General features: G+C 41.3%; 1 protein-coding gene across 3 annotated transcripts in view; it reads left to right on the top strand.

The window, feature by feature from the left end:
• The window catches only part of NR3C2 (nuclear receptor subfamily 3 group C member 2), a 206,029-nt gene that overhangs the window by 150,313 nt on the left and 29,607 nt on the right, over positions 1-26,109 (top strand). For all 3 annotated transcript variants that reach the window (XM_065633639.1, XM_065633640.1, XM_065633638.1), the window contains 2 exons: positions 19,759-20,097; positions 20,520-20,664. In XM_065633639.1, the coding sequence (XP_065489711.1) occupies positions 19,759-20,097; positions 20,520-20,664 (484 nt within the window). The remainder of the gene's footprint in view (positions 1-19,758; positions 20,098-20,519; positions 20,665-26,109) is intronic.

The following is a 26,109-nucleotide window of genomic DNA, read 5'->3' as shown; positions in this document are numbered from 1 at the left end:
TTCCCAATTTTGAGATGTTGCGTTGCCCCTAGGCCCCTTCTTTCGACTTCCCAAAAGAAAATGGGGCCAGATCGTATCATGCAGGGGGCTCAGAACTTTCTCTTGATTTTGCTCTATGCTGTTGCGTCTAGCAAGGGCAGCGGAGTAGCAGCTTGCTTTGATGAAGCGGAAGCTCCACAGTAGTAGCTCCTTCTTCCCAAAGAAAGGTGCCAAAACCATGTGAGGAGCAGGAAGCCCATCTCCCCGGAGCGCTGGCGGTTTTGCGGCTGGTGCGTCCTCCGCCGCTGTGCCCTGCGCGGCACCGGCAGGGCTCCGGCAAACCCGCCTTCCCGGGCAGGCGTGCGTGCTTAGCACCCCCGCAAAACACAGGGCTGCCGTGCGACTCGATGACCTGCTAAGATGAAATTCTTGTACCTCATTTGATCCCGTTGTGCCACCTAAAGGAGCTAAAATGGCATGAAAAGGTCCTTCCATCGTTACCCTGAAGGAGATGGCAGGGGAGCGTCTCTGCATGTCGATGCAAGGCGGTGACTTGTGTGGTTCAGGAGAGAACCGCCAGGTTGGAGGCAGCAGGCAGGAGTGCTGGAGAGGGGTAAAGCGCCTGCAGCCCAGAGACAGAATTCCTATTTAAAGGGCCCCAAGGGCTGCCAAATTAAGCTGATGGACCTTCCAGCCCGTGAGCCAGCCCAGGTCTGGCAGGAAATTTTGGTAACTTAAGGCCGTTTGCTGCTGAGGCTGTCCTTCGTCCCCAGCGGTGAGCTGTGCATTCGGCATCCAAGGAGGAGCAACACAGCATCTCGGACTTAATTTTGGGAACTTCTGTGTACTGTTGCAGGGGGTTTCTGACATGGTGGAGTGTCGTGGTTTGATTGCGGGGTGACAATAAAACCGTGGCAGATGTATTGTTAACCCTCTCTCCCCCCTCTTCCCCCTTTAGCCCCTCCCTCTCCCCCCTTCCCACTAAGGACAGGCGATTGGGAGGGAGAGAAGGACAGAGAGAAGAGAGTTGGAAAAAATTAAAAATGTTTTACTAATGCTACCAATAAAATAGAGAAAATAATACAAAATATACAAAACCAATCTGGAAAGTCCCGGCAGCTGCTCCGGCAGATGTGGGGCCGGCACCTGAAGTCCTGGACTGGACTCTGCAGCCAACCGGAACTGGATTCAGTCTGTCACTGGGCCTCAGTTCACAGGGACAACTCGCAAGGTCCTCTCCCAATGTCGGCCATAAGGAAAAGGGACGAGATCCTCGTGATCTCTCACTTTTATATGAAGTATGACATGAATGGGATGGAATACTTTAGTTGGTCAGTTTTCAGTTCACCTCCTGCTTGCACATCTCAGGAGATGCATCATTATGAATGACCTTGCATTCCATTGCTATGTCTACCAAAACATGTATCTAACTTTCAGGAAAACTGCAGTTAGTAAGAAGACTTTAGCTGACAGGGAAAAATTCACTAAAAGAGAAACTTGTTTTTAACAAAACCAGGACATGGAGATGATCACAAAGAAGGAGGTGGAAATGGCAAGAAGAGATGTTAATGTGTATTTGAAAACAGTCATTTTATCTTTGTATACATTTCCAAGATTTGGTATTAAATAACATTTTTCATAATTAGCTTGAATAGGCTGAGCATGTTCAATTTATTAGGAAGATACATTGTAGTTTGTAGTTTCATGTGGTCAGAATAGTTTTGCCAAGAATACATATTGCTCCAAAAAAAATGGACTTTTACCAATTTCTAATTTGGACTTCTAGGCAAAATGTGCAAGTATTTTGTTAGGCATTGTAATCAGTAAAGAGCTGGTGGAAAATGAATTTATAAATGCGATTTAGTTTAAATCCTATTTGCAGCATCGTACTCTCCATAGCTGAGTCACACTGCACAGTGCTGTGCTCTTTGTGCGGTAGATCTAATTTAAGCTCTCACCATCCAAATGGAAGCAAAGGTAAACACAGAAAACAAACTGCACCAGAGATGTCTGATGTGTTTGGTTTGTGAGAAATAGAGTAAGATGACGTGCAAAAGAGTCATAAGTGTAAGTCTGGGCTGAAGTGTGTGCAAGTTCCTGAACACGCGGACAGTTCTTTTCCACTTGCACATAATTATAATGTTTTAGCCCCTTATTAAAAAACAAACAAACAAAAAGCCATACAAAACACCTTCCAGTTGATCTCGAAGAAATGTTGCCACAGGGGACAAGGTTCTATCTCTTAGGAGCTGGAAAATAACTTCACTTGTTTGCAGCCTTCCCAGTTTGCAGGTGGGAGTGAAAGACCCCAGGCTGCCGCCCAGCTCCTCCCAGTTACTGCAACCGGGCAAAGAGAAAACATGTTGTGATTTGAAAGTTTGTTATCATTTTCCTACTGTTACTGAAGATATTAATCTCTACAGTGGAAAACTGGAAATCGGAAAGAAAGTTTTTGTGTTCCCTGCAGCACGTTTTTATACAATCTCTGATTAATCTACTGGATCTTCTTTGGTTTTTGTTTTGTTTTTCTTTTGGTTGCACTCTTTCTCAATATTTTTAAAATGTTCTTTTTTTTTGTTTACTCTGTCAAAGTGTTACAGGTTTGTTTTGATTGCATATCTTCTACTTCACAGCATGCTAACATTTTTTTCCTAAAAAAATAATATTTTGATGTGTGGCAGCATGCCATACTTTAAGCACCTTTTAAAAAATATGTGTAATTCAGTGATACAAAATACACCTTTTTATGAATGCTCAACCGAATTAATTTGGCGGTTTTATTGCTTACCTCCTCCTTTTGTTTGTTGAAAAACTGGAGCATTTTCCAAGCTCTCATATCCTCTAATAATCTTTTAAAAATTATTCATCAAGTCAGCAAATAATTTACCTAATTATGTTCTTTTCTCAGTTTTTGGTTTGATTTTGTAAGAAGCATCTGCAGCCTGTAATTTCTGCAAAGCCGAAGTTGCCAAATGTCACATTAATTCATCCCCCTCACTTCTAGAAAGTTATGTGTGCACTGCAGAGAGACGTATCCCTTCGGCAAATAGGATTCCAAAACTTTTTTGGGAATCATAGTTTGTTGTTTTGTTTTGGTTTTAAACTCCAGTTCCATATGCTAGACTTAATTATTGGAAGAGATTCAGAGTGAGCAACTGTAGTATGAAGGTATGCTGGCCCATTTTTGGTTTATGCTCATTTCAAGATTCTGTAATTAATTTTCAGTTAATTATGGACCAGAACGACGGCATGATTTCAGAAGTTTCTCCCAGCATACGCTGTGATTGGATTTGTCGAGTCTCTCACTTCCGCACGAGACGCTTTCATTTTACTCCCACCTAATGCTGCTTGTTCCCGAGTTGTGTCTGTCCCCACGGCAGCACCGGGGGGTGACGGTGAGAGACCAGGGCAGTGATTGTCCCCCTGTACTTGGCACTGGTGAGGCTGCATCGCAAATCCTGTGTTCAGTTTTGGGCCCCTCACTACAAGACATTGAGGTGCTCGACAGAGTGCAGAGGAGGGCGATGAAGCTGGTGAGGGGTCTGGAGCACAAGTCTGATGAGAGGCAGCTGAGGGAACTGGGGCCGTTCAGCCTGGAGAAAAGGAGGCTGAGGGGAGACCTTATCGCTGTTTACAACTACCTGAAAGGAGGTTGTAGCGTGGAGGGCGTTGGTCTCTTCTCCCACGTAACAAGCAACAGGACAAGAGGAAATGGCCCCAAGTTGTGCCAGGGGAGGTTTAGATTGGATATTAGGAAGAAATTCTTCACGGAAAGGGTTGTCAGGCGTTGGAACAGGCTGTCCAGGGAAGTGGTGGAGTCACCATCCCTGGAGGGGTTCAAAAGACGTGTAGACAAGGTGCTTAGGGACGTGGTTTGGTGCCAGAGTTAGGTTATAGTTGGACTTGATGATCTGAGGATCTCTTCCAATCAAAAGAATTCTGTGATTCTAGTGACCAGGTATCTCTCTGTCTTTTGCTGTGTGATCAGAGAAGGTCCCTCCTCTGCACTGTGATGTGACATAAGTGCTTGGGGGACAAAGAGGTGTTGAGAGGTCTGTACCATGTAGGGCTGCAATCCTTTCCTGCCTCAGCTCCCATATAAAACACTGGTGGGACTTCCCAGTACTGATCTCCTGCAGCAGTGAGATGCAGGTTGCTGAAATACCCTTCAGATATCGAAGGGAAATAAAACGGACTTCACCTTGCAAATGACATAATTCGTCACTCTGTCTGCAGAGACTGCCTGTGATGTTCCAGTCTCGGGTTTGCATACATTTACGTATGTAAGACGTTTCATGCACAAGATGTGATTTGTAGGCTTCACTTGCAGTTATCCTGATTTTTTATACATTAAAATAGTTCAATAATCTGAAAAATAGATTACATGAGAGAATCAGTAATAAGATACAGTACTTCACCTTTTTGCCCAGCTTTCCATTTTCTGTTTAATAACTCATACTAGTAGGTGTTTAAAAGTGTGGTGTTACTTCCAGTTACTGCAGCTTGTGTGGTTTATATTATCATTGTTCCTATCTTCTTGAGAAAAAAGAAAGTGATAGAGAGAAAAGGAAGAGAAAAAAAATCACAAGTATTAGAAAACTGAAAACTAAAAAAACTTAAATACAGCAAAAATGTATCCTCTTGGGTTTCTTTAAAAATTACTACCAACTTTTTACTCCTAAAGATTTCATAAATTTAAAAAGGAAAAAAAAAAAATCTGTGCGTAAGAAACAAAAACAACTTGGGGTACGTGTATGGCTTTTTTATTTAAACTTTAGCTGCAAAATATTTTGAAATGCCCATTAACTTTAACTGCATTTTAATTTACATTTATTGTGTAGCATTTTCTTCTGAGGGAATCTAGTAATTTTTTTTTTCTTAACTTGAACATTCAGCTGGGTCTGTGTCAGTTCTTCCAACAGACTTTCACCAGTTTATAGCAGTATATTAAAGTTATTTATGGGTTTTGTGAAGCACAACCTCATGTTGTCGTTTTATTTCTCACGTTTTAGCTGGACAACTTATTTGTCGTACCTACGAATGTCAAGGTTATCATTAGTATCGTTTCAAAAATAATTCTTATTTTTCTAGGTGTGATGGTTTCAGAAATAATGTGTGTTAGAAATCCATCAAGTTATGAGATTGTGTTAAAACCTGTGCTTTCTCTTAGCAGAGAAGTGAAGCATTGATTTACCTGCTTTTATTTGTATGCATGATGTATTGATCCTAAGTGAGCAATGTAACCGTGAGCAATGTAACCTTAAGATGTAGCCTGCAACCACTCTACTTTGTGCTGTGATTTTGTTAGGTCTCCCAAATCGCCTGGTGGGTGTAGTCATAAGAGGGATCAGCAGGGGAATTCACGTTGGTGCGTGGGGTTTGTGTCGGTGACTCTTTAGAAGAGAACATCCCTCTGCCTCAGTAAGGGCCAGCTGTGTTTAAGGTGCTGCTATTGCTGCACCACCACCCCACATCTTGTGAATATATATTTAAAAAAAAAAAAAGAAAAAGTCAGTCCTGCTGTTTGGGATCTTTTAGGAACCAATTTGTTCAACAGTTAACTTTCCTTACTTTTGCATCTGTCTTCCTCCATGTTACAAGATACTGCTCTTGATACGACCTTCTAGCTTTTCGACTGAACTATCCTCAAGAGTACTGTAGGTAACTATCAGAACAGTCATTTGCCACAACAATGAGGAGTCTATTTGGGAATGATGATTAAAAATGCAGAATTTTGAAGAGGCCTGCTAATGTCAGAGTAATCTCTCAGACATCAATTCAAAAACAGTACTGAAAGTGTGTTCTTGTACTTTGTATTTAGCTGGTTTTGTTTCATATGTGACGGCAGCTCAGGAAGGTGCACTACTGTAGTCCAAAACCACACAGCTCGCTTGCAACAATCCTTAATCAAACTCCTAATCAGGTTCGTGTCCTCAGCCCTCCTTTGTTTTTTTTTGAGTTTTGCTGGTTTCTCCCTTCTGACGAGTGCTCAGCTGCCAGCAGTGTTTGTGTTTCCTCCAGGAACAGCCTTTCAGGCTTTTGGCAGGGGTCTGCCCAACTCCAGACTTCCCTGTTGATCTGCTTGGATGCTCCATCGTACCATTCACAGTGTAACCCCCTCGGCTGCCAGCTTTGCAAGGGAGCTGCGACTTTTCTGGGCTCCTGCTGGGAGTACGTGTCCCAGCCTGCCCCGTCTCACGTGGCAGCACCGTGTGTGCAGGCTCGGGGAGGAAGGGGTGTCTGTTTTGGGCTGCTGTTAGGTGGTGCACCTGGAGCACGGGAGCAGCTCTTGCTTGGATGCCCTCTGCCATGTGTTGGCTGGCTGGCTTGTGTGGATCCCCTGTGCAGTGCCCATGAGTTTTTAAGTTTTTCTGTCTCTTATCACGGCTCCATCTTTCACCTCCAAGATGCTCCCAGGGTAGGTGATGTTTGTGGCCTCTTGACATCCCAGGACCAAGGGTGTGACCCTCCTTTTTCCTTAGTGTCCTGGTATAGCACTTCTCTGTCTTGTGGGGCATTTGCATTTAACAACTTATTTCCCTGAGGATCCTGAAATGAGTTGCTGTTTATCCTTGTTGCTCATAAAGATGCATAAAAAGTAAGCAAGCCCTTAACACCTGTTCATTATTTTGAGTCATCATGCTGGAGCAGACCAGGGTGCTTCAGCATTTCCAAAATTCATTACATGCAGCTCTTGGTGAATTTTTTCTGAATCAATCATGCTTCCTTCCACAGTGTTCTAGGTCTATATCCTTTTAAATCTTCCCAGCAGTAAAAGATAGTCCCTGCTATGAAAGCATGTCCGTGTCTCCCAATCCTCTTTCTGGAGCTGCTGGTTATCACAGTGCCCTTTGGAAACTTGCCCCTGTGGTCTGTCATGCATTTCCATTGCTCACTTCCCCCCCACCACAAGAAGCTGTAGAAGCAGGAAGAACTTGTCCATTTAGCTTCTGCCGAGCCTTTGCTTCAGAGAGTCTCCACCTGAGTGAGAAGGCGTGAAGATTTTACTTGCCATGTCTGAGACAACCTTGGCCAAAGTGTGATGGGCTCACTATGCAGAATAGTGGTTTTTGTTAAAACCCTCATCAGTTAGTAATTGTTGCTTCAGCAACAAGCATCAGTAAAGAGAAAAAGGTGATCTGCTTTCCACGTCTGAAAAGCAGGACAAGAAGTAATGAGCAACAAGTGACGAAATGGAAAAGTATAGCATCTGTTAACGTAAGGCCAGGGAAGCACTCAAATAGATAATCTGGGGAAGATGTGGAGGCTGTCATTGGACGTCTTAAACATCAGAAAAGAAAAATATTTGTCAGAAGTGATGAGAGTACAGTTGGTTCTAGTCTGTGCAAGAGAGTGGATCATGCAACTGTCCCAGGTCTCTTGCAGGCTATGATTAATATTAGGCAAGTGGAGTTAAGCTAGATAATTTGTGTGCAAATCAAAAAACTGTGAAAATGTTATTTCCATGTACAAAAAAACTTCTTATGTTTGACATCACTGATCTTCATTGAATGAGCTATTCTGGATGTGACAGTATGTCTTGAAGAAGCAGTGATGCTAAGACTATGCAAGTCATGTGCTTTTTCTTCTGACATTGTGTTGCTTTTTTGAAGTCTGCTACTTTGGCACTTCACAGGTTTTAAATTGACTCTAGAGCTGTGGTTTACTCTAGTAATGTCACAAGGAAAATTCAGTCGATCACAGATTGTGCCTCAGTACATAAAACTGTTCTTTCCCCTTGTCCTCACATATGTACTTTGCTTCAGAATTACCTTAGTAACTTGTATTTTGTTTTGAATTTTGTTTCCTCCTTTTTTTTCCCACCAATTCCCAAGTGCACGCCTTTCCATTTTTAGTATGTTTTGCTCAAACAGGTATGAGAAGTGGCAAGGATACCTGGCCCAATAAGCAGACTTTGGAGTTCAATGTTAGAAGGAACAATCCACAGCAGGTTATGAAGGAAATGTTGAGTACATTTAAGCCTTAGAAATACACAACAGGCAAGAAGGTGGTGTTTAACCGAGAGGAGGGCAGGGTGAAGGCACTGGTTGGAGCACTCCTGAGCCACACACCTTCCTGCAGAGGGGTGGTGGTGATCTGCGTGCTTTTGTGGTTCTTTGCCATCAGTTATCCTGCTTCCTCCCGGTGCTGTAATGTTTTAGTAATGGAAGTCTTCTTACCTGCCTAATAGCCCTGCAGAAGGTGCAAGAGGAGGAAGACTGTAGAACACATGCTCACCCAAGCAGTCCACCCCAAATGGACAGTAAAGGGATTTGTGAGCAGGGATCAGGGGAGATACTGATGAGGAGCAACTCTCCTGCCTTCGGAACCACGCAGTTGTCATGCAGGGAAGAGCAAGCTGAGGAAACTTACATGTGACTTCTGGGTCTGTACATCGACCACGCGCAGTCAGGCATGCCATTTAGACACCCTCGTAGAGAGGCATGTGTCAATTTTGGTCATTACTGGCATTTCACACACAACAATTTCAACTTCAGGAGAATTTAGAAGTGTGCCACGCTGCCAGTTGCAAAGAGATAGTCTCTTGATGCAGATCATACGCATGGGTAATATTGCAGAGTTGCCTTTTCCCTGGAAAAGTGGTTAATATCACATACAGGGTGTTTCACTAATGTTCAGGGTGATTTATTAAAGCAGGACATTAACATAGTTATATTCTTTTTTTTTTTTAATCACTAATAAACTGGATGATGAAAAATATGGCTGAGATGACTGCAGAAGATAAGTGACCAGCTTGTAGTTCACAGATAGTGTTGCTGTTCTATCAAGAGGGGTAGACGATTTCTAGAAGATGAGGGACAGACCAGCAGCTTTGAACGTATTGGAAATAAGGTAATTTGAAAGAAATCCGAGTTATTAAAAACTAGGAATATGGAAATTATACAGGTGAGGAGATAAAGTATCTCAAAATTTTTGTTGCTTGGGGGGAATACAAGTGCAAATGTGGTGCGTTAAAGGACGTTAACCAGAAAGACCGGGGAGGGAAGTGCAGCACTTACCGAGCTGAGTTCTAGTAATAGTAGTGCAGGAAGAAAATAAAGCGTTTGAAGCGTGGCAGGCTCTTTAACGTGGAGTGGAAGCGTGAGCACTCGAGATACAGGATGAGAGGTGCTGCGGCAGAGTTTGCTTATTGATGCTTTTGAAAAACTCTGAAAAGCTTGTTGAGTACTTGTGTCTCCAACGTAAATGCAAAGAGGAAATTTCGCATGCAGTAAATGTCTATAAGGCTGTATCAGGGGCAATTGAGATGGCTTAGTTTTATGATGAAGGGCGCGTAAATCACAGAACAGGCTTAGCATTGGGTATCAACTCAAATAAAAGCAGGAGAGAAGGCTTGGATGAGGAATGCCTGCAGAAGGTTGGACGGGAATGGGTGTCTTGGGAGGAAGGTTGTCGCTTGGCACAAGGCAGAAACCAGTGATCATAGCCAAGAGCATTCAGTCTGGTACAGTGGAAGATTTCAAAATCTGTTCTCCGAAGTTTCCCTAACTTTGTTTTTACCCAAATTATTACCAATGATAGCAGCTCAAGCTTCTGATGTTGCATTGCTTCAGGTATGTTAGTGTCATAGCAGACAAACGTGGAACTGTAGGTGACCTAATCTTTGCATTTTTTGGTTGGAGTTTTACTGCTAGTCTTTAAATCTATTTGATGAATAGTCAAAACTACTGATGCATTTAGTAGACAACGCTTCGCTCAAAAATCATTGAATTTCCCATGCATTTGAAGAATGAATAAATAATCAGTAAAATGTGAGTTTTAGGAGCATCTGAAAAGGACTGATTAAGATTGGCTTTCATCAACATTATAATTTTCTTTTGTAAGCTTTTTTTAAGGCTTTGTTTATTGAATGATTTAAATATTTAGTAAATACATTTCTTTTGAAATTTATGAAGAAGCACAAGAGGGAGTTTTATATACCAAAAATGTTAGCTGCAACACTGTATTATGTTAGTTTGGGATTTTATATGAAATATACTTTAGCCATTTCTCATTAAAAAGCTCTATCAAAAACAGCTTGATTTGATTTTAACAGGAAACCACTAATTGGCATTTGGTAAAAGTTGTTCCCACACAGGGAGGAGTACCCCTATGAAACTGTTATTTTTCAATTAATTATCACTTTGAGGATTGCTGAGAAACAAGCAAATGTGTTAGACATTTTCCCTGGCAACCTAAATATTCCTGTAAAAATGCACTTTTTAACTCAGCTTTCTTTTGTCACTTTTGTCCGTTAGCACAGCTAGAAAAAGGGATTAATTCCTCCTGTCTCTCACTCAAACCCTCCCCAGTTCCTTTCTTGATTGCTGTGGCCATCACTGTCCTGCTTATCAGACAAGTAGGTAACCTGAGCTTCATCATTGAGTTAGACCTCAAAATATGATTTGATCTGGAACTTCACCTCAATTTTTCTGAGAGGCAATTGTGATGGCTTCTGCGCCATCTTTGTGAGGTTGCTGCTTGTATTTGTGCTGCGAAGGCCGTGCCTGCGAGCAGATCTCCGTGGATCCTGGATCCTGCGTGCAAAACCCAGCGCGCTGCAGAGGAACCGGCTGTGGTCCATGAGGTGGGTGCGAGTGCTCTCACAAGGTGCCACCTCCCTGTAGGTGTTTCCAGCCGTAACTATAATCAGAAGGAAGTGCAGAGTTCTCACGAAAATATGGTAAGATTTCTCATTGGGTGGGCGTGTAATTATTTGAAGATAGCCTTCTCCAAAAGTAGCTGTTAGTGGTTTGCTGTCATGCTGGAAGGGCATCTTAAGTAGTATCATCTTGAGGGTCAGTTCTGTGTCTGCAGTTTCACTAATTATTTGTATGGCAGAGTAGAGAGTAAAGACACAAACCTACAGATGTGGAAATGCTCCTCTGTGGCAAGAATCAGAATTCAAAAGCATCTTCAGTTCTAGTGGCTGAAACCAACATGACGGCAGCTTCAGTGGAGTGCAGAGGGTTACGCTGAGAAAGGAGGTGGGCAAGAATAAAAAACCTGAGAGCAGATGTTCAGAGACGGGGGTGAAGAAAGGGGCATGGTGGCACGATGATGGTGTGTTAAATTTAGAGTCAGCAACATAAAATTTTTGCAAAGATAAGCAAGTCTTGTTGGATACTAAGGCATCATTCTGTTCTTGTCTGAGCTGGCAAGTGAGGATCTGATGACTGTGTCTGGTTATCAGCACTGTTGGTCAGGGTGGTGGGGATGGGGCAACGTCATGAAATCGTCACCTACGTTCCTGTGCCGGTTGGTAGGATTTAGTGATACCTGTGTCCTTCCTGATGGACACATCTCCCATCTTTTCTTGAAGGTCTCCAGAGTGGAAGTCTCTGCTGTGTCCCTTGGAGAATCTGTTCCAATTTTCCACAGACCTTTACATTTAGAAAAGGTTTCCTTAGCATCTGAACTGAACCTTCCTTCCTGAAATTCCATTTTCTGTGCCTGAAGAAAGGTGAATACAGACTAGAGACTGCCCAAGGAAGAGCAAGGATAATAAGAAGCTTAGAAAAACAAAACAAAACGTAAATCTGTAAAGAAGAGCTGAAGAAACTGAATTTATTTCCATGGAGAAGAGAGAAACTTATTAAGGACGACATGATAACAGTTTTTCAATACAAAAAGTGATGTAAAAGTGAGGACAGGAATCACAGGTTGTTCTTTATGGCCACTGGGGGAATGATGAAGAGAAATCAACTTTACTGTGATATGGGAGAAGTTGGGAGAAAACTGAGTGGTTAGATGTTGGAGAAAGACGGGGGATATTGCAGAATTCCCTTTATTGGAAATTAATAACATATTAAGTTGGGCAAAGTATAGCTGATCAAAGCAAGAGGATAAACTGCTTCACTTATATTGTTTCTGTTCTTCACAGTGCTGTACTGGAGCAGCATTGCACTGCACTGTGTATTAGAATCTTCAAAACAAAAAAAAATGCAAACATTTCTGAAATTGTTATATAAACAAGCAAATAAGAAGGAAATATTTACATAGTTACAGTCAGTTTTATTAGTAGTTTAAATCTAACTAGAATAAAGAACTAAAATATGTTTAAATTAACACAGTGAAAACAGTGTACAATTTTGTAGATTAAAATGTACTTTAGAAGCTCTTTCTTTCATCTGTGCTGTACCCTCCTTTTTGATATACTGAATGTGAACAAAGAGCAAGAATTACGTTTTTGGGTGTGCCTGGATCTTTGCAGGGTCTGGCTGAAGCCAAATAGAATGTGACATACCCGTAGATCAGGTTTCGTGTACGTTTATTCCTTGTCTTTAAGCTGTCCAATCCTGTCAGATTAAAGTGTAACTTATTAATTATTAAGCAATTGTGAATGAAGTTGGCAATACTAAACTATGGCATTATTTCAGTTTTGCTACCGTTTCATTCTACTGAATTCAGTCATTGGCTTTGAGCTTGTTCTTCACTAAAAGTTTGCTTCTGCTGGTGTGGAGGATAAGAAATTAGGAAATTTTCATTGCTTTGTTAATTAATTTAAAATTCTACCTGTATACTGATTCCTCCGGCTCATGGCAAGTGATACCATTTTCTATCACTTTCTATCTCCTCTGTGTCGCAGCTGTTAGAAACGGATTTTAAAATGTATTTTGCTATGTGAAGGCGGGACTTTTATTTTCTTTCTCAGCAGCTGCAGTCTTCCTTTCTTTGTATATTCAGACAAACTGCTTGGTCTTGTCAGCATATCCTAAATGCTGTTACAGAACCCCCCCTTGAAAGGCAACTGCTTTGCAAGAGCAAAGTGCTTTTGGTAGTATGTCTCACATGATAAATTTAAGTAATCTTTTGCTCTCAAGTCCCTGTACAGCTTGTCCCCTGCTTCAGTGGTTGTTTTTCATTTGCTTCCTCCCCTCGGTCTGGCCAGTCAAACCAGTGACTCATCTACTTGTGCGTGTGTCTCCCAGATTTGTACCTGGGCCTTCGTCTTACTCATGGGATGATGCTTGGGGTCACATTCGGAGGTTCTTCATCTACTGCAGCTCTACCTGAAATGCAGTGGTTTGCTTCCCAAAGTGGGTAGTTGGTTCTTGGAAGCTTTAGGTTCCTGAAGAATAAAGGGTGTGTGCCTGAATGCACTTTGTATGGAAAACAGGATGGTGCTGTAAGGTCTTGTTTGCATTATTGCTTTTCACTTCATTCCATGCATTTGTGTGCATACGTGTGTGTGTGTATATATATATACATGTAAAATGTCTGTATTATCATCTAGAAATTTCTCAGAAAAATCTTGTACCATTGTGCTAGACACTTGAGTGAAAAAATGTCTGTACCAGGATAGCTCAAAATTTTCATATATGTCAAGATACAACAGATTTGGGGGAAGGGAAACACTATTTGTGGTAGCAGTAAAATAGCTAATGAGAACAGATGTCAGCTCACTGAAGTAAATGAGGCAAAGGCACCAGGCAAACATGATGAAAAGATTCAGAGGAGGAAAAAGTGGCATTTTGATGGAGCATTTATCTACACAAAGGCGGAAGCAAGTGACAAAGCACTGATGCTTGGTGAGGGCTCAGAGAGTGTCCAAAGGTTTTACGGTTGCGTCAAGGAGAGGACGGGCAGCTCAGTGCTGTGGTGGTTCTGGCACGGTGAAGTTGATGTTGGCGGGCAGAGACCAGCAGCAGTGGAGGGGTGCGCCCAAAAGCCATGAAGTGTTGGGCATGGGGTTGAAGGGAGGAAGCCAGCAGCTGTTGAGGTTGGGAAGGAGGTGGTGGTTGTAGCTCAGGTGCAGAGCTTGCACAGCGAGGTTGGGACCTGGATGGAGGAGCTCAAGCGTGTGAAACGCGGGTGTACACCGGGGTGGTGTGCGGAGCCGGCCCTGTTAAAAGTGGTCAGAGACGATGGGCTTTTGAGGGAGGGGGAGGAGGAGGATTTTGACGATTGAATTCAAAGTGTGTGTGGGTTGCAGCATATTGTCTACCCTCACACTGTCTAGATCACTGGCAGTACCGTACATACTTTGAAATACTCCCAAATTTTACCTTGTTTGAAGTGCATATCATGATAATTTTCCCTTTTTCTTTTACATATGTATATACACTCAAATTGCTGTTTTCTCTTCTTCTCCTGTGCCTCTTTTTCAAACCTCCATCCGCTTCTACTGGTGTTCTCTGCTTTACACCAGAGGTAGCATATGTTCTTATAATGCGCTTTTGATACTATTTACTAATTCAAATATGTTTTGCAACATGGATGAAATAAAATATCTGTTGGGTCAGGATCAATTTGGTCCTGGCTCTGGCAGAACTTTACGTACAATAAAGCTCTTGGTCATCTATATCATGTCGTTAGCTATGCAAGTAATAATTGGGGTTGATAGGCAGCAGGCAAGCTCTGAATATAATCTTTTTTTAAAAAAAAAAAAAATCTGATTCTAGGGGACTATCATTGTAAATCTTGTAATTCTCTACAAGTTCTTTACGTAGAACTACGGATAATTTTCTAAACTTCAGATTTCGGTTTAGAGCACTGTGTGCCAGCATGAATTTGCAGAGCATTTTAGATTGTTCATTTACTAAATTTGAACACTGATACAATTCTGCAATCAAGATACTACTCTAAAACTGCTGAGTTAAATCATAATATTTATGGGTTCTTTTATCTGCTCTTGTTAGCGTTTTGTTCTTTGGCATTTTAGGATCCCATTTCTTTAACAATTTTGCTGATGAAAATTATTAATTTTGAGCCTATGAAAAATAGTTGTATGGCTGTGTGGAGTCCATAACTTAATTTGTGTATATTCTCTGGGAGCAAAGGGAGTATAGATTAGCTCCCTCTGGACCCAACTTGTATAGTATGCATAAGTTTACTATGGTGTGTTTTAAAAAACCATGTACTAGCTTACCTGTCTTGTAACTATCCTAAAACCTCAAACTTAACCTCTAAAAATCAGGAATGCCACAGATTTGTAGCTGACGGTCACATTAATTTGTATTCAGAAAATAATTTACAATCAGTTCACATCCCGTTAATGTCTGGTTATTTGACATACAGCAGCATTCACTGCTGCAGATGACGAGAAAACCTGTTCCGTGTTTTACAGATCGCATGAAAACTCCTGGTCCTGAAATCATAGTCTGTACATTTTGGCTTTGTGGGCAGTAGTCTTACAGATGAAGGGTCCTGAGACCCTCGGGAACCAGTTGTCCAAATTTGAATTCACCCCAGTCTCCTGCCAGTAGCTGTTTTCAAATGGTTGTCTGCTCTTTTTGCTAGATCCTAAAGCTGATGCTGCAGTAAGGATGAAAGAGATTAATTTGCCTTATAGTCTTAACAGTGCTCAAGACTCTGTTAAACTGATTTTAATACGGCGCCTCAGCCTTCCTCAGTGTCTCTGCAGCAATACCATTGTCCCTGTCTAGGCAGGTGGGACTGGCATTGAGGATGATAAGCAAGCTGGTGTTGAGGTCTTCCAGTCATGAGGAACGACATGTGGTTTTGCAGAATTTACAGGCTTTTCTTTGAACATTTGGACGCAGGCCTGCTTATATGAAATCCAGGTAAAACTTTGCCTGTCGCTTCCAGAGGAACAGGGACTGCTATTTGTGTCAGGTTTGTAGCTTATTTATTCCTCTGTTACACTGTAATTTATGGCTACAGCTACAGAGGAGGCCTGTTGGACGTGCCTTTTTAAAGTCCAACTTTATGTCACTTCTCTGATGCTTCACCTTATTTCATTATTTTTATTGCAAGGTACAAGACCTTCTAAAATTCTTATTCAACAAAAGCTGTGTCAGATATTTGGGGTGTTAACCTCAGTTATATCTGCAGTGTGTCTTTCACAATTGTTTGTTTTTCTTCAGCTGTTACTCTATCTCGGATGATTTAAAAATACAAGGATTACAATACGATATCCTGGCTGCAATAACGCTGGACAGGAGGGGCAAGAAGTCCTGTAGTTAGAGATAATGTGCGGTCGCTGGCTGTGCAGCCATCTGGATGGAAGCCTTGTCCTAACCCAAAATAGGCTTCAGCCTTAAGCTTTGCTGTATGAAGTACCCCATTGGCATTGCAGTTAGAGAGTGAATGTGAAAAACAGCTTCAAAAGACCGACTTGGAGTACGTACTGCTCAGAGTTTGTATTTAATCTTTTAGTTGTTGGTTTCTGTGGGAGTTACCAAACCAGTTGAGCTACAGTACTGGCATGAAGCCAAATGAAAAATACAGTTTTCTTCACTGTAAACATGACTGTCAGGCAGTAATGTTTTTTCTCAGCTTCATTTTAAAGGCATTATAATGGAAGAAAATGAAACTAAACCACGTTTTTATGCCAGTATTATATGTGGAAGAATGTTATTTCTTTTTTGTTTTAATGAAAAACTCTTAGAGAATAGAACATACAAAATTACGTCTTAATAAATATGTAGTCAGTTATCTGCGTTGCTAGATACTTAATGGACTTGGTAAACCAATACATTTCTTATTCTGATGTAGTTATAGTGAGAATACATTTTTTGCCTCTGCAAACATGAAAGCTATGTAAAGTTCTTTATTTTTAGTCCTGTTTTGATAACAGGAAAAAAACAGTGCCTGATAAAACTTAATGAATAACAACAGCAAACACTAATCTCTATCCACTCCTTCAGGCTTATTTTTAAACTCTCTTTTCAGTGGCAAACATCTCTGTTAACTCATCATCAGGTATTCTGCTGAGCTTGGCCATCCTTGCTTTGCTTTTTGGATTTATTTTGTTGGAAAATGTGTGAGTTCAGCTTTGCCTTTCTAAGATAAACGCAAACTATATTTAATGCTCGCAGTGATTTCACCAGGACATTGTCATGGCAGTGCAACTGCACCAAATGGGGAACAACAGCATTTTCACTTATTTTTCAGAATTAAATTTATCAGAGTTGTCTGATTTGCCTTTAACTCCCTCCATTTTATTCTGCAGAGTGAAGAAAAAGCTTGTTTAACAAAATGTCTGATCAGCTGCTGCTTTGTAAAATGGCTTTTTGGGTACTAGGAACAGAAATTACATCTTGAAGAACTATGTCAGCATCCATGTAACTTGATGCACCAGAGGATGAAAAGTCCTTCAGTTGTGCTTTATTGTTTGAATGAGCCTTTTTTAAGGGTTTTGTAATAGAAAAGTAAGAAATAGGATTGGAAGGGACTTTTGTAAGGGTCTTCTTGTTTGTCCTGGCTCTTGAGACAGAATCAGCTGCAGTGAAACTTTTCCTGACAGATACTTGTCTCATCTCTTCCTTATGACCTCAAATGATAGTTATTCCTCTGTTTCCCTATGTAATCTCTGCTAATGCTTCAGATAATTAGGAAGTTTTTGCTAAGTATATGTGGATAGTTGAAAAATAGAATTTTAGTCTAAATTTTATTAGGACTGGCAGATTTTTATTTTATTAAAAAATTCAAGCCACCTCACTTGATCTGGATGTTCGCAGGCATAGAGAAATTAAGACGTCGTTGAAAGCAGATATACATGCTGCAGGTGAGTTAATGAAATAGTGCCCAGCTCTCTGAAGAAAAGGCGATGAAAGTTACACAAAGACCTCTGAAGTTCTCTGTACATCTCCTGAAATCAGACACGAAGATCCTTCTTTCACTGTGTGATGGAATCGACACCAAACAGATGTTAAGATGTTTGCGCTTACTGCTTGGTGCAATTCGTGCTGCAGTAGTAATGAATTGTATTCAGGTTTTGAAGATCGTAGAATCATTTTGGTTGGAAAAGACTCTCAAGATCATCGAGTCGAGTCATTAAGCTAACTCTGACACTAAACCATGGCCCTAAGAACCTCATCTACGTGTCTTTTAAACACCTCCAGGGATGGTGATTCAAGGTGGTAGTCAAGGAGCAGCTGTTTGACTGGGTATCTTCAGGATCTTGTGTACGAGTGGTAACACTGCTGTTTTCTATAGCAATGCCCTATATTTACCCTAGCAAATCAGCTTTTCTTTTGGAACTTGGGATGAGCCGGCTCCTCAGAGTTCAAGGTACTGTCCCAGCAAGGAAATGTTGAAAACAACAGGCTATTGTTGCACTTGTGCGTGCGTTCTCCTGGACCTTGGACGTCTGTATCCTGCCTCGCCGGTGCTACGAGCTCTGGCGCAACTGCTGCCTCTGGGCAGGCAGCCCCAAGTTCAAGGAAACTGCAAAGCACTCGTGGCTGCTGTAGCCAGCAATGGTCTCGGGGCAATGGCAGCTCCACTGTGGAGGAGGGTCTTCTTAAAATGTGGGGTTTAAGGAGTTACGAGGTGGTCCTGTGGATATTTGTGGGGGATTTTCTGCACCGTAGTAGGAAGAAGCACATAGAGCGAGCTTCAAAAACTTCCCAGGAGGCAGCGGCACGGCGTGCTGAGCCAGAGTGGAAACGAGCGTTTCGATAACGAAGAGAGGAGGGATGGGGTGGGGGTTGGCCAGAAAGGATCCTGAAGTGCAGAAAAGGTGATATATTATAATATTTAAGGAAAGATAGGGAGGCGGAACTGATGACAGGGGAGAAAACTCAAAAAGATAGACTTGGGACAGAGCATGGACTAAGAAGGGTGTTTGCAGTAGTATTCTAAGTAGAAGTGAGATAGACTTGTATTTACTGCTGCCAGTAAAAGGAATGTTGCAATAATCAAGAGACAGGAAGATAAAAAGTCCAGACGAGAGTTTTAAATGTGTACAGATAGATAAGAAAGACTAGATTTGAGAGAAGTTGCTCTGAAAGGACTGCAAACATTTCAATTTAGTTCATTATTTATTGATTTTACAGATTATCTCAGTTATGTTTTACTATCACGAAGAGGGGGGTGACAGGCTTTTGTTGGGTTGGTTTGTTTTGTGTTTTTTGGAGGGTGTTTTTTTGGTTTTGTGGTAGATTTTTTTTAACTTAATTGTCTTGCTTTTTATTTCCCATTCTTTCCTCATGCTGCAAGATGATTTTGCTGGTGCAGGAGCAGGGCTTTCTGCGTGCTTATGTATCTGCTTCACGAAGCAAAGTTGGGAAGGCAACCTACAGAGAACGGCTGGCATCTCTGCAAAGAGTGGAAGCACGCTAACGCTGCTGTCTTCTGGGAGTACTTAGTAAAGAAAAGTAGGGAAGGTAGCATTAAAGAAAAAAAAAATCATTAGAGAAACGTTGATAGCAGTGAAGAAAGGTGTTACACGAGGCTCCGTGTTTTTTCTTTAACTGGGTAAATATCTTTAGCGTCATTTCAGAAGTGCTCAAGAGAAGGGAATGAAGCTCTTACGGAAGTATCAAAGCAACAGAAGCAAAGGGATTTGACTGGCTTAGGCTGTTTGGAATTGATTGACTGCATTTCAAATTAAGGCACAACCAGGGTGAGCACTAGGACTCTAAAGCTTAGGAGGGCTCTGGGTCTGCCGATTTTGGCCATTGCCAGGGAGATTCCCTTTGATTACCAAATGTGATGGAGAACACGAATTACAGACTTGTAGGTGATAAGTGATTCCTTTGAGCTACAAATGAAATAAACTTCTGAAATTTTTAATCAGCACCAGCTACAGTAACTAGGATGGTTTTATGCATGTCTGTATGGAGACAGATACTAGACATTCTGTCACTTCTAACATAAAGCCATGAAAATGAGCATAGATGTGTTTTTTGGTCCTTCTTCCAGCGTAATGGCGCTGCAGGCAGTGAGGCTTTTCTTCAGCTCCTGGTGACTTCTGCTCCTGTTTCACTTAAGGACTTTGAGATGACACTTCCACTTCCATTTTCTGTAAAGCCAAGGTTACGCTGGATTTCTGTGCTGACTGGGCTCTTGTGCTGCTTGTCTTCACAGCTCGTAAGTCCAAGAAGTTGGGGAAATTGAAAGGGATGCACGAGGAGCAGCCCCAGCAGCGGCAGCAGCCGCCACCCCAGAGCCCCGAGGAAGGGACGACGTACATCCCACCCGTGACCGAGCCCTCTGTCAACACAGCACTTGTCCCCCACATGTCTGCTATCTCACCAGCACTTACTCCCTCTCCTGTTAAGATCCTTGAAAGCATTGAACCGGAGATCGTGTACGCAGGATACGACAGTTCGAAGCCAGACACAGCAGAGTACCTGCTTTCCACCTTAAACCGCCTGGCCGGCAAGCAGATGATTCAGGTGGTGAAGTGGGCAAAGATACTTCCAGGTAGGACCATGAGGCGTTTGGTGAAATTTCTTTTCAGTCTTTCTTTTAGATTAATGAACTATTTGTCTGACAAACTGCATCTTTAATCTGTGGACTGTGTTGAAATCCCTCACAGCGGGGTGTGAAACGAACCTCTGAGAGAAGATTGTTGAGTTTTTTTGATTTATGTAATGTTTATTTCATATGTCTGTGATGGATATTTAAAAAGCTTTCATTTTGAATAATAGCCTGTTAAGAAGAAAACATGTTTTGTCACTGGAATGAAAAATTATGGTTTTGTTTTTTTCAGAAGTATACTTTGTGGGAGTGTTGTTCTCATTTGTTAATACTAGGAAAATAATGAGTGATGTATTCATCACTGGTTTGGCCAACCCCTGTAGAGCACAATATAGTTCATGGGCGTTTTCTGGTTTGATCTCTAGGATTTAGAAACTTGCCTCTCGAGGACCAAATTACTTTAATTCAGTATTCGTGGATGTGTCTGTCATCGTTTGCCTTGAGTTGGAGATCATACAAACATACAAACAGCCAGTTCCTCTATTTTGCTCCAGACCTGATCTTCGATGAGTAAGTATTCCTCAATGGTCCTTTTCAGTGCGAGCTGGAAGGATTACTCTGTCTTTATTTGGTTTTCAAGCATACTTGCAGTCTAAGAAAATTTCAGCTAATCGCATTTTAAAAAGTAGCTTAATATTTTTTTCAGTGATTCAGTTTTCAATTGGCAAAGCTTTGATACCGCCATCCGTTTCTCCTTATATATGTGGATGTGTTCTCAAACCAGGACCATTCTGCTGGCTCGAAATACGACTGATACATTACCAAGGTTTATAGAAAAGAACATTTTTTGGTATCTACTGGAGCTTGGAAAAATATCTAACTTCTAGGAAATGCGAATGTTTAAATTGCCAGTTTTTTCAGCACAGTCATACAATGATGCTTTTGTTAACAATATACAGCTGTTCAATATGTTTTCTTGACAGTCTTAATTACCCTTCTTTGCAATCATGAAAGAAGCCAAAACGTTTTTTCAGTAATGAAACATAACTTCTTTTATGATGCATTCAAACAAAAAGAAGGATCAACCAAGGAACCATTCCTTCTGAGTATGTGTGTTCCTTTGTATTTTAAGTTTGTATTTTTAGTGCTTAGCTTTTGATGAGTATAATTTAATTTTTGTTCCATTCGCCTAGTGTTTATTCTAAGACAGTAAAGTCAAAATTTAAGTGAAAACACAGGCAGTCAAACTGGGGTAACATCATATGCTCATCCAAGAAGGGTTTTGTTTGTTTTTTTCTAGAGGTAAGGGAAAAAAAAACCACCACACCACAAACAGGAAAAGAATTAACAAAAAATAATTAATTTACCACTCTATCTCCTGAAACATTCTGAAATGTTTTTCTTGGAGAAGGTACTTTGTTGCTATCCATCTTAATACTCTTTCTTTGATTTAGGAATGCCTAAATAATTAATGCATATGAGATCTGGTCCCAAAGCAGTGAGCAATATCAAAGGAGGATCGTTTGGTTTGGGGTTTTTTTGCAAGAGGAGGAACTGATGATTCACTGTATGTGGTTGAAAATGTACTGTCAGCCATTTTCCTTCTTGAAAGTGCCTCCACTGTGACTTGGACATTAGGGAGTCATCAAAGATAAAATATCTGTAACTAAAGCCAAGGGAAAATGTGAACTTTGAAGAGTTTAGTTGTCCTGGTGAAATGTAGACTAAAAGTTCAAACACAGAGGCAGCTTTCTCTTATCTGAAAAGTCAGTTGGGGGGTCAAAATTTATTGGACAGGGAAATCAATCCTGCTTGCAATTGGAAGTACGTATGCATTGTTAGTGTTCAACTTCCAGAAGTTGAGATCAATTGTGAGTTTTATATTGCAAGCCTTGAAGGTAAGTGCCTGCAGAATTATAGTGAAGTTAAGCTTAGTATCCAGTCAGGAAAAGAAATGCAGTGCCGTGGAATGCAAAATAAAGACATCCCAAAACACTTATGTATGGTAGATAGTGATCTGGTCTTCTACCTGTTTAACAATATACTCATTGCAGAGCTACCAAAGCTAGCAGAAGGCAGGTGTGTCAAAAGAGAAGAAAAATAAATTACCAGGAGCTGTGTTGAGCTGTGAGATGTGGGACAGGGGCTTCTGAAGTACCTGATGGAGGCAAGAAATACCCTTGGTGGTAAAAGGGTAGGAGTTCAGTGCTTACTCCAGAGTGATGATGGGCACATCACTGGAATGAGGGAGTTTTTCTCACTTCACTCACATTTCATACTCGATGGGAATTACGGGAGACGTTTGTTCCAAGTTTTTCACGTTTCCACTCAGGGCAGTAGTTGGCAGACTGCATTTGGAATCTGAGATGCGGGCTCCTTGACACGGGAAAGTCATTGAGAAACTGTAGAGAGCCCTGCAGAGGTTTGGCCAAGGTGGTCAGCGCTGGCTGGGACAGCAAGGGAGATGGACTCATGCCACCAGGACTATACTGGGCACAGTGGGGATTTAATTGCAGCCTTCATTTTCCTGATGAGTTATTGTAGAAAATATGGAGTCAAACTCTTCTTGGAGGTACCCAGTGGAAGGATGAGAGGCTGTGATCACAAGTCCAGGACAACAAACTGCCTTGTGGGCAGCAGGAGGTGGAATTACATAATGAGATGGTGAAATAACAGAGCAGGTGCCCAGAGAGACCCTGTAGGCTCCATCCTTGGAGATGTCCAAGCTTTGACTAAGCAAAGCCCCAAGCAACCTGCCCCAGCTTTGACATTCGCCCTGCTGCAAGCAGAGCGTTGGACTTCAGACCTCCAAGGTCCCTCCCAAACTGAAGTATTTTGCGATTCCAAGTTCAGGAGATGTAGCTCTTTTCCCAATTTTGCCGTAAGGTCAGAGATTAATTCCTGCTGTTGTACAAGTCAGCCAGTACGCTTCCAGTAAGAAGCATTCAGATAAGTGCAAAACATAATACATATTTCTGTTTGTGCAGATACGCTGGTTTGAAACTTGCTCTGGAATTACCGAAAAAGCTGGTCTTACCTTTATTTTTTGAGTACCATGAACCTGAAGATGTGGTGTGTAGTTAAAAACATGGGCCTTCATTTCTGTGCCATGAGATTTGTCAGACCTCCCTAAGGTTCACTTGGTGCAACTTTTTGAGTGTTTTACCGCCCTTGGCATTTTAGGACATGTATTAGTTGATGCAGTATGAAAAGGAGATGCTTTAAAATTACTTTTCCTTCTGCTGACTTGAGAGAGTTATGTTTCTCTTATCACATGGCCAAGATTTTCTTGGTATTTCTTCATATTTTGTCTGGAGAGGTCATTTCCCATCTCTATGCAAAAAGCAATTAGGAGGGTCCTATATCTGATAGGATAGGATCCCTTGCCAGTACCATGCACTTGGTGCCCCAGAGGGTTCCGCGTTTTCTTCAATGAACAGTTAAAAGGGGTGAAAGTAGAGGTTGGCATTAGCAGGATTATGTTGCTTTGTTTTACATTAAATGAATTTTCCGTTGACTCTTAACTACTGTGAATAAAAGGAAGTCGTAATGTTTCTGCAAGACTATGATATATGGTCTCGTTTTCTTTCTTATTCTGAGGGCCTGTAAACAAGACGGATAACAAATGAGGGTCTCTGTTGTTAATAGCTGTTAAATGTACCTTTGATTATTGTGTCTATACAGTGCAAAATGCCCCCCTACTAGTATGTGGTTTGATTTCCTGCTAGGCTTATGGAAGGCTGATAACATTTGTCCGCTTTCATTTAGTCATATTACATATCTAATTAAGCATGGTCTTTGTCTTTATGGATCATGCTTTGATTGAGTTTAAGTAAATGTGAGGATGTGAACTGAGGGATAAGAAAATGGCCACTCAGCCTGTTAGAGAAATGGCTAAAAACAGCCTGAAAAGAGGTGTGTGTAAGTTACAGTATGCCTTTTGGTTTAATCCACTTCCTTTGTAGCATAGTAGTTGTAATAAAAACTAATATTCTATACGTATAACTTTAGTTTTAATCCACAGTAAATCTTTAAAAGGGCATCATATATGTGACACCCCATAATTCCTATTACAGGTAAACACTCCTAAAGGATGACTGTTGCATATGTAACAAGACTCAAAAGATGTTGCAATAGCGTTCTTAAGACTGCAAGCAAGTTGCAAAATTCCAAAATTAAGGTGGTCTGTGAAATCATAGTTTGAGCCCTTTGGGTACACACCTTAATGACTATATGCATAACCAAACTTTTAACTTACGTTATCACATATTATTTTCCCTGTGTGACTCCATCCTTTTTTCATTGATCAGTGTGGATGAGTTGTAGGGATGATATAGGATTATGTAGTGAGAGAGTGTTGGGTTTTTGCTTCATTCATTGCAGTCGAGGAAGCTTTGAATGGATCTAGGGATTTGGGAGAACAGAGGGATATTAGTGGGGAAGATTTTCCTAAGAAATGACAAAGGACTGTCCCTGAATCAAGACTTAAGCTTTGAGACATTTTGGGTTCCTACAGTAAAGTAACAAAAATCCCACAGAAAAAAATAGCTGCTGTCTATTTAACTCAAGGGAGGGACCAAGCTTCTCTTAAGGCTTAACCAAATACTTCAGCTGAAATTTTCTAATTTAATTCAACCCGAAGCGAGCATATGCATGGACAATTCAAGTCCAGAGCATTAAATTGGTAAAATTATACACAATTGAAAGCAAGTGATGTAGCAAAATACGATGTGTTTTAACGCTAGCTTATTTTCAGGGATTCTGCCTGAAGCTATGCAAAATGAACTGTTTGCTACAGGGAACAGCCTAAAACATGATTTTTAAGACATGGTCCTGGAAGGTAGGGAAGTTAGTTTCAAATTCCCTTGGTCTCTCCCTTACTGGATGAATTAATCACTGAACTAATAGATAAAATGACTCTTTCTCTGGCTGCGTCCTTTTGAAGGAAAAGTCCCCAGTATTTTTGGAAAGAGACAGCATGACAGTTTAGGTCCTGGAAGAAATCCAGTCTTTCAATAGTAGGAGTTTATGTGTTTGCAGTGCAGAGCCAGATGCCTGAATCCCAGAGGAAAGCAAGGGATGCTCCTACTTGCTCACATTTCTGTGGCAGGCTGGGGAAGCTGCTGTCCTGCAGGCCACTGGTGACACCTGCCCAGGTATCCACTTCCACCACCTGTATGTTAAGTCAGGGCAATGGCTGGCAACCTTTCAGAGGCTCAGGAAGGGATAAAAGCCATGGATGGGTGCAGCACTGCCAACAGAAACCTGGCAGGGGGCAAGACATGGCATGCTAGGGATCCTCGCTCACCCAACGTGGGAAACGGGTAGTAGCGGTGGGATGGGGGCTGCCATCGGGGCCACGGCTTCTGCTCCCATCACGTATCCCACTCAATTTTTCTTTTGATTTTAGGTTTTGCATGGTCTCTTTGTAGACATGTAATGCTTAGGGACTTTTGAATAAGAGAGACTCAAATTCAAAAATTTTTTACTGTTTTTAGGAAATTTACCCAAGTTGTCTTATTGACCATTCCAGCGTTATCTAGCTCTAAAATGGCAATGATGTGGGATACTAAAAGAGTTCAGTAATAGAGACACCTTATTGAGACACTTGAGTACCTTAAAGTACAGCATCAATTTTTCAACAGTATTTTGCAAATGCACCGAATGACTAATGTGCTGTGTGTTCTCTTGCTCCTTTGATTTTCCTTGGTTTGTCATCTGCAGCAGCCAGAGTAAATCAGAGGTGTATAAGTGTTCTGATTTTCCTGCCCATTGCACTTTCGTCTGTTATCAGATTTTTACAGAGATTTTTACCCTAGTCAAGAACCTGAAGGTCTGCCTGATAAAAACAGCACCAAGCATTGCACGAGATACCAAGAATTATTAAAGTGAACTTCAAAAGCCAAGTCTAAAAACTGGGAACAGTTTTCACAAGCATTTGGATCAGCCATGTCTTTTTTCCATCTCTGAAATTATTGCATTACATCATATGTGTCTCAGTCCTTACAACAAAAA

Source organism: Caloenas nicobarica, chromosome 4 (genome assembly GCF_036013445.1).
Source record: "Caloenas nicobarica isolate bCalNic1 chromosome 4, bCalNic1.hap1, whole genome shotgun sequence".
Taxonomy (NCBI): domain Eukaryota; kingdom Metazoa; phylum Chordata; class Aves; order Columbiformes; family Columbidae; genus Caloenas; species Caloenas nicobarica.
This window is presented reverse-complemented; position numbering and strand designations above follow the sequence as displayed.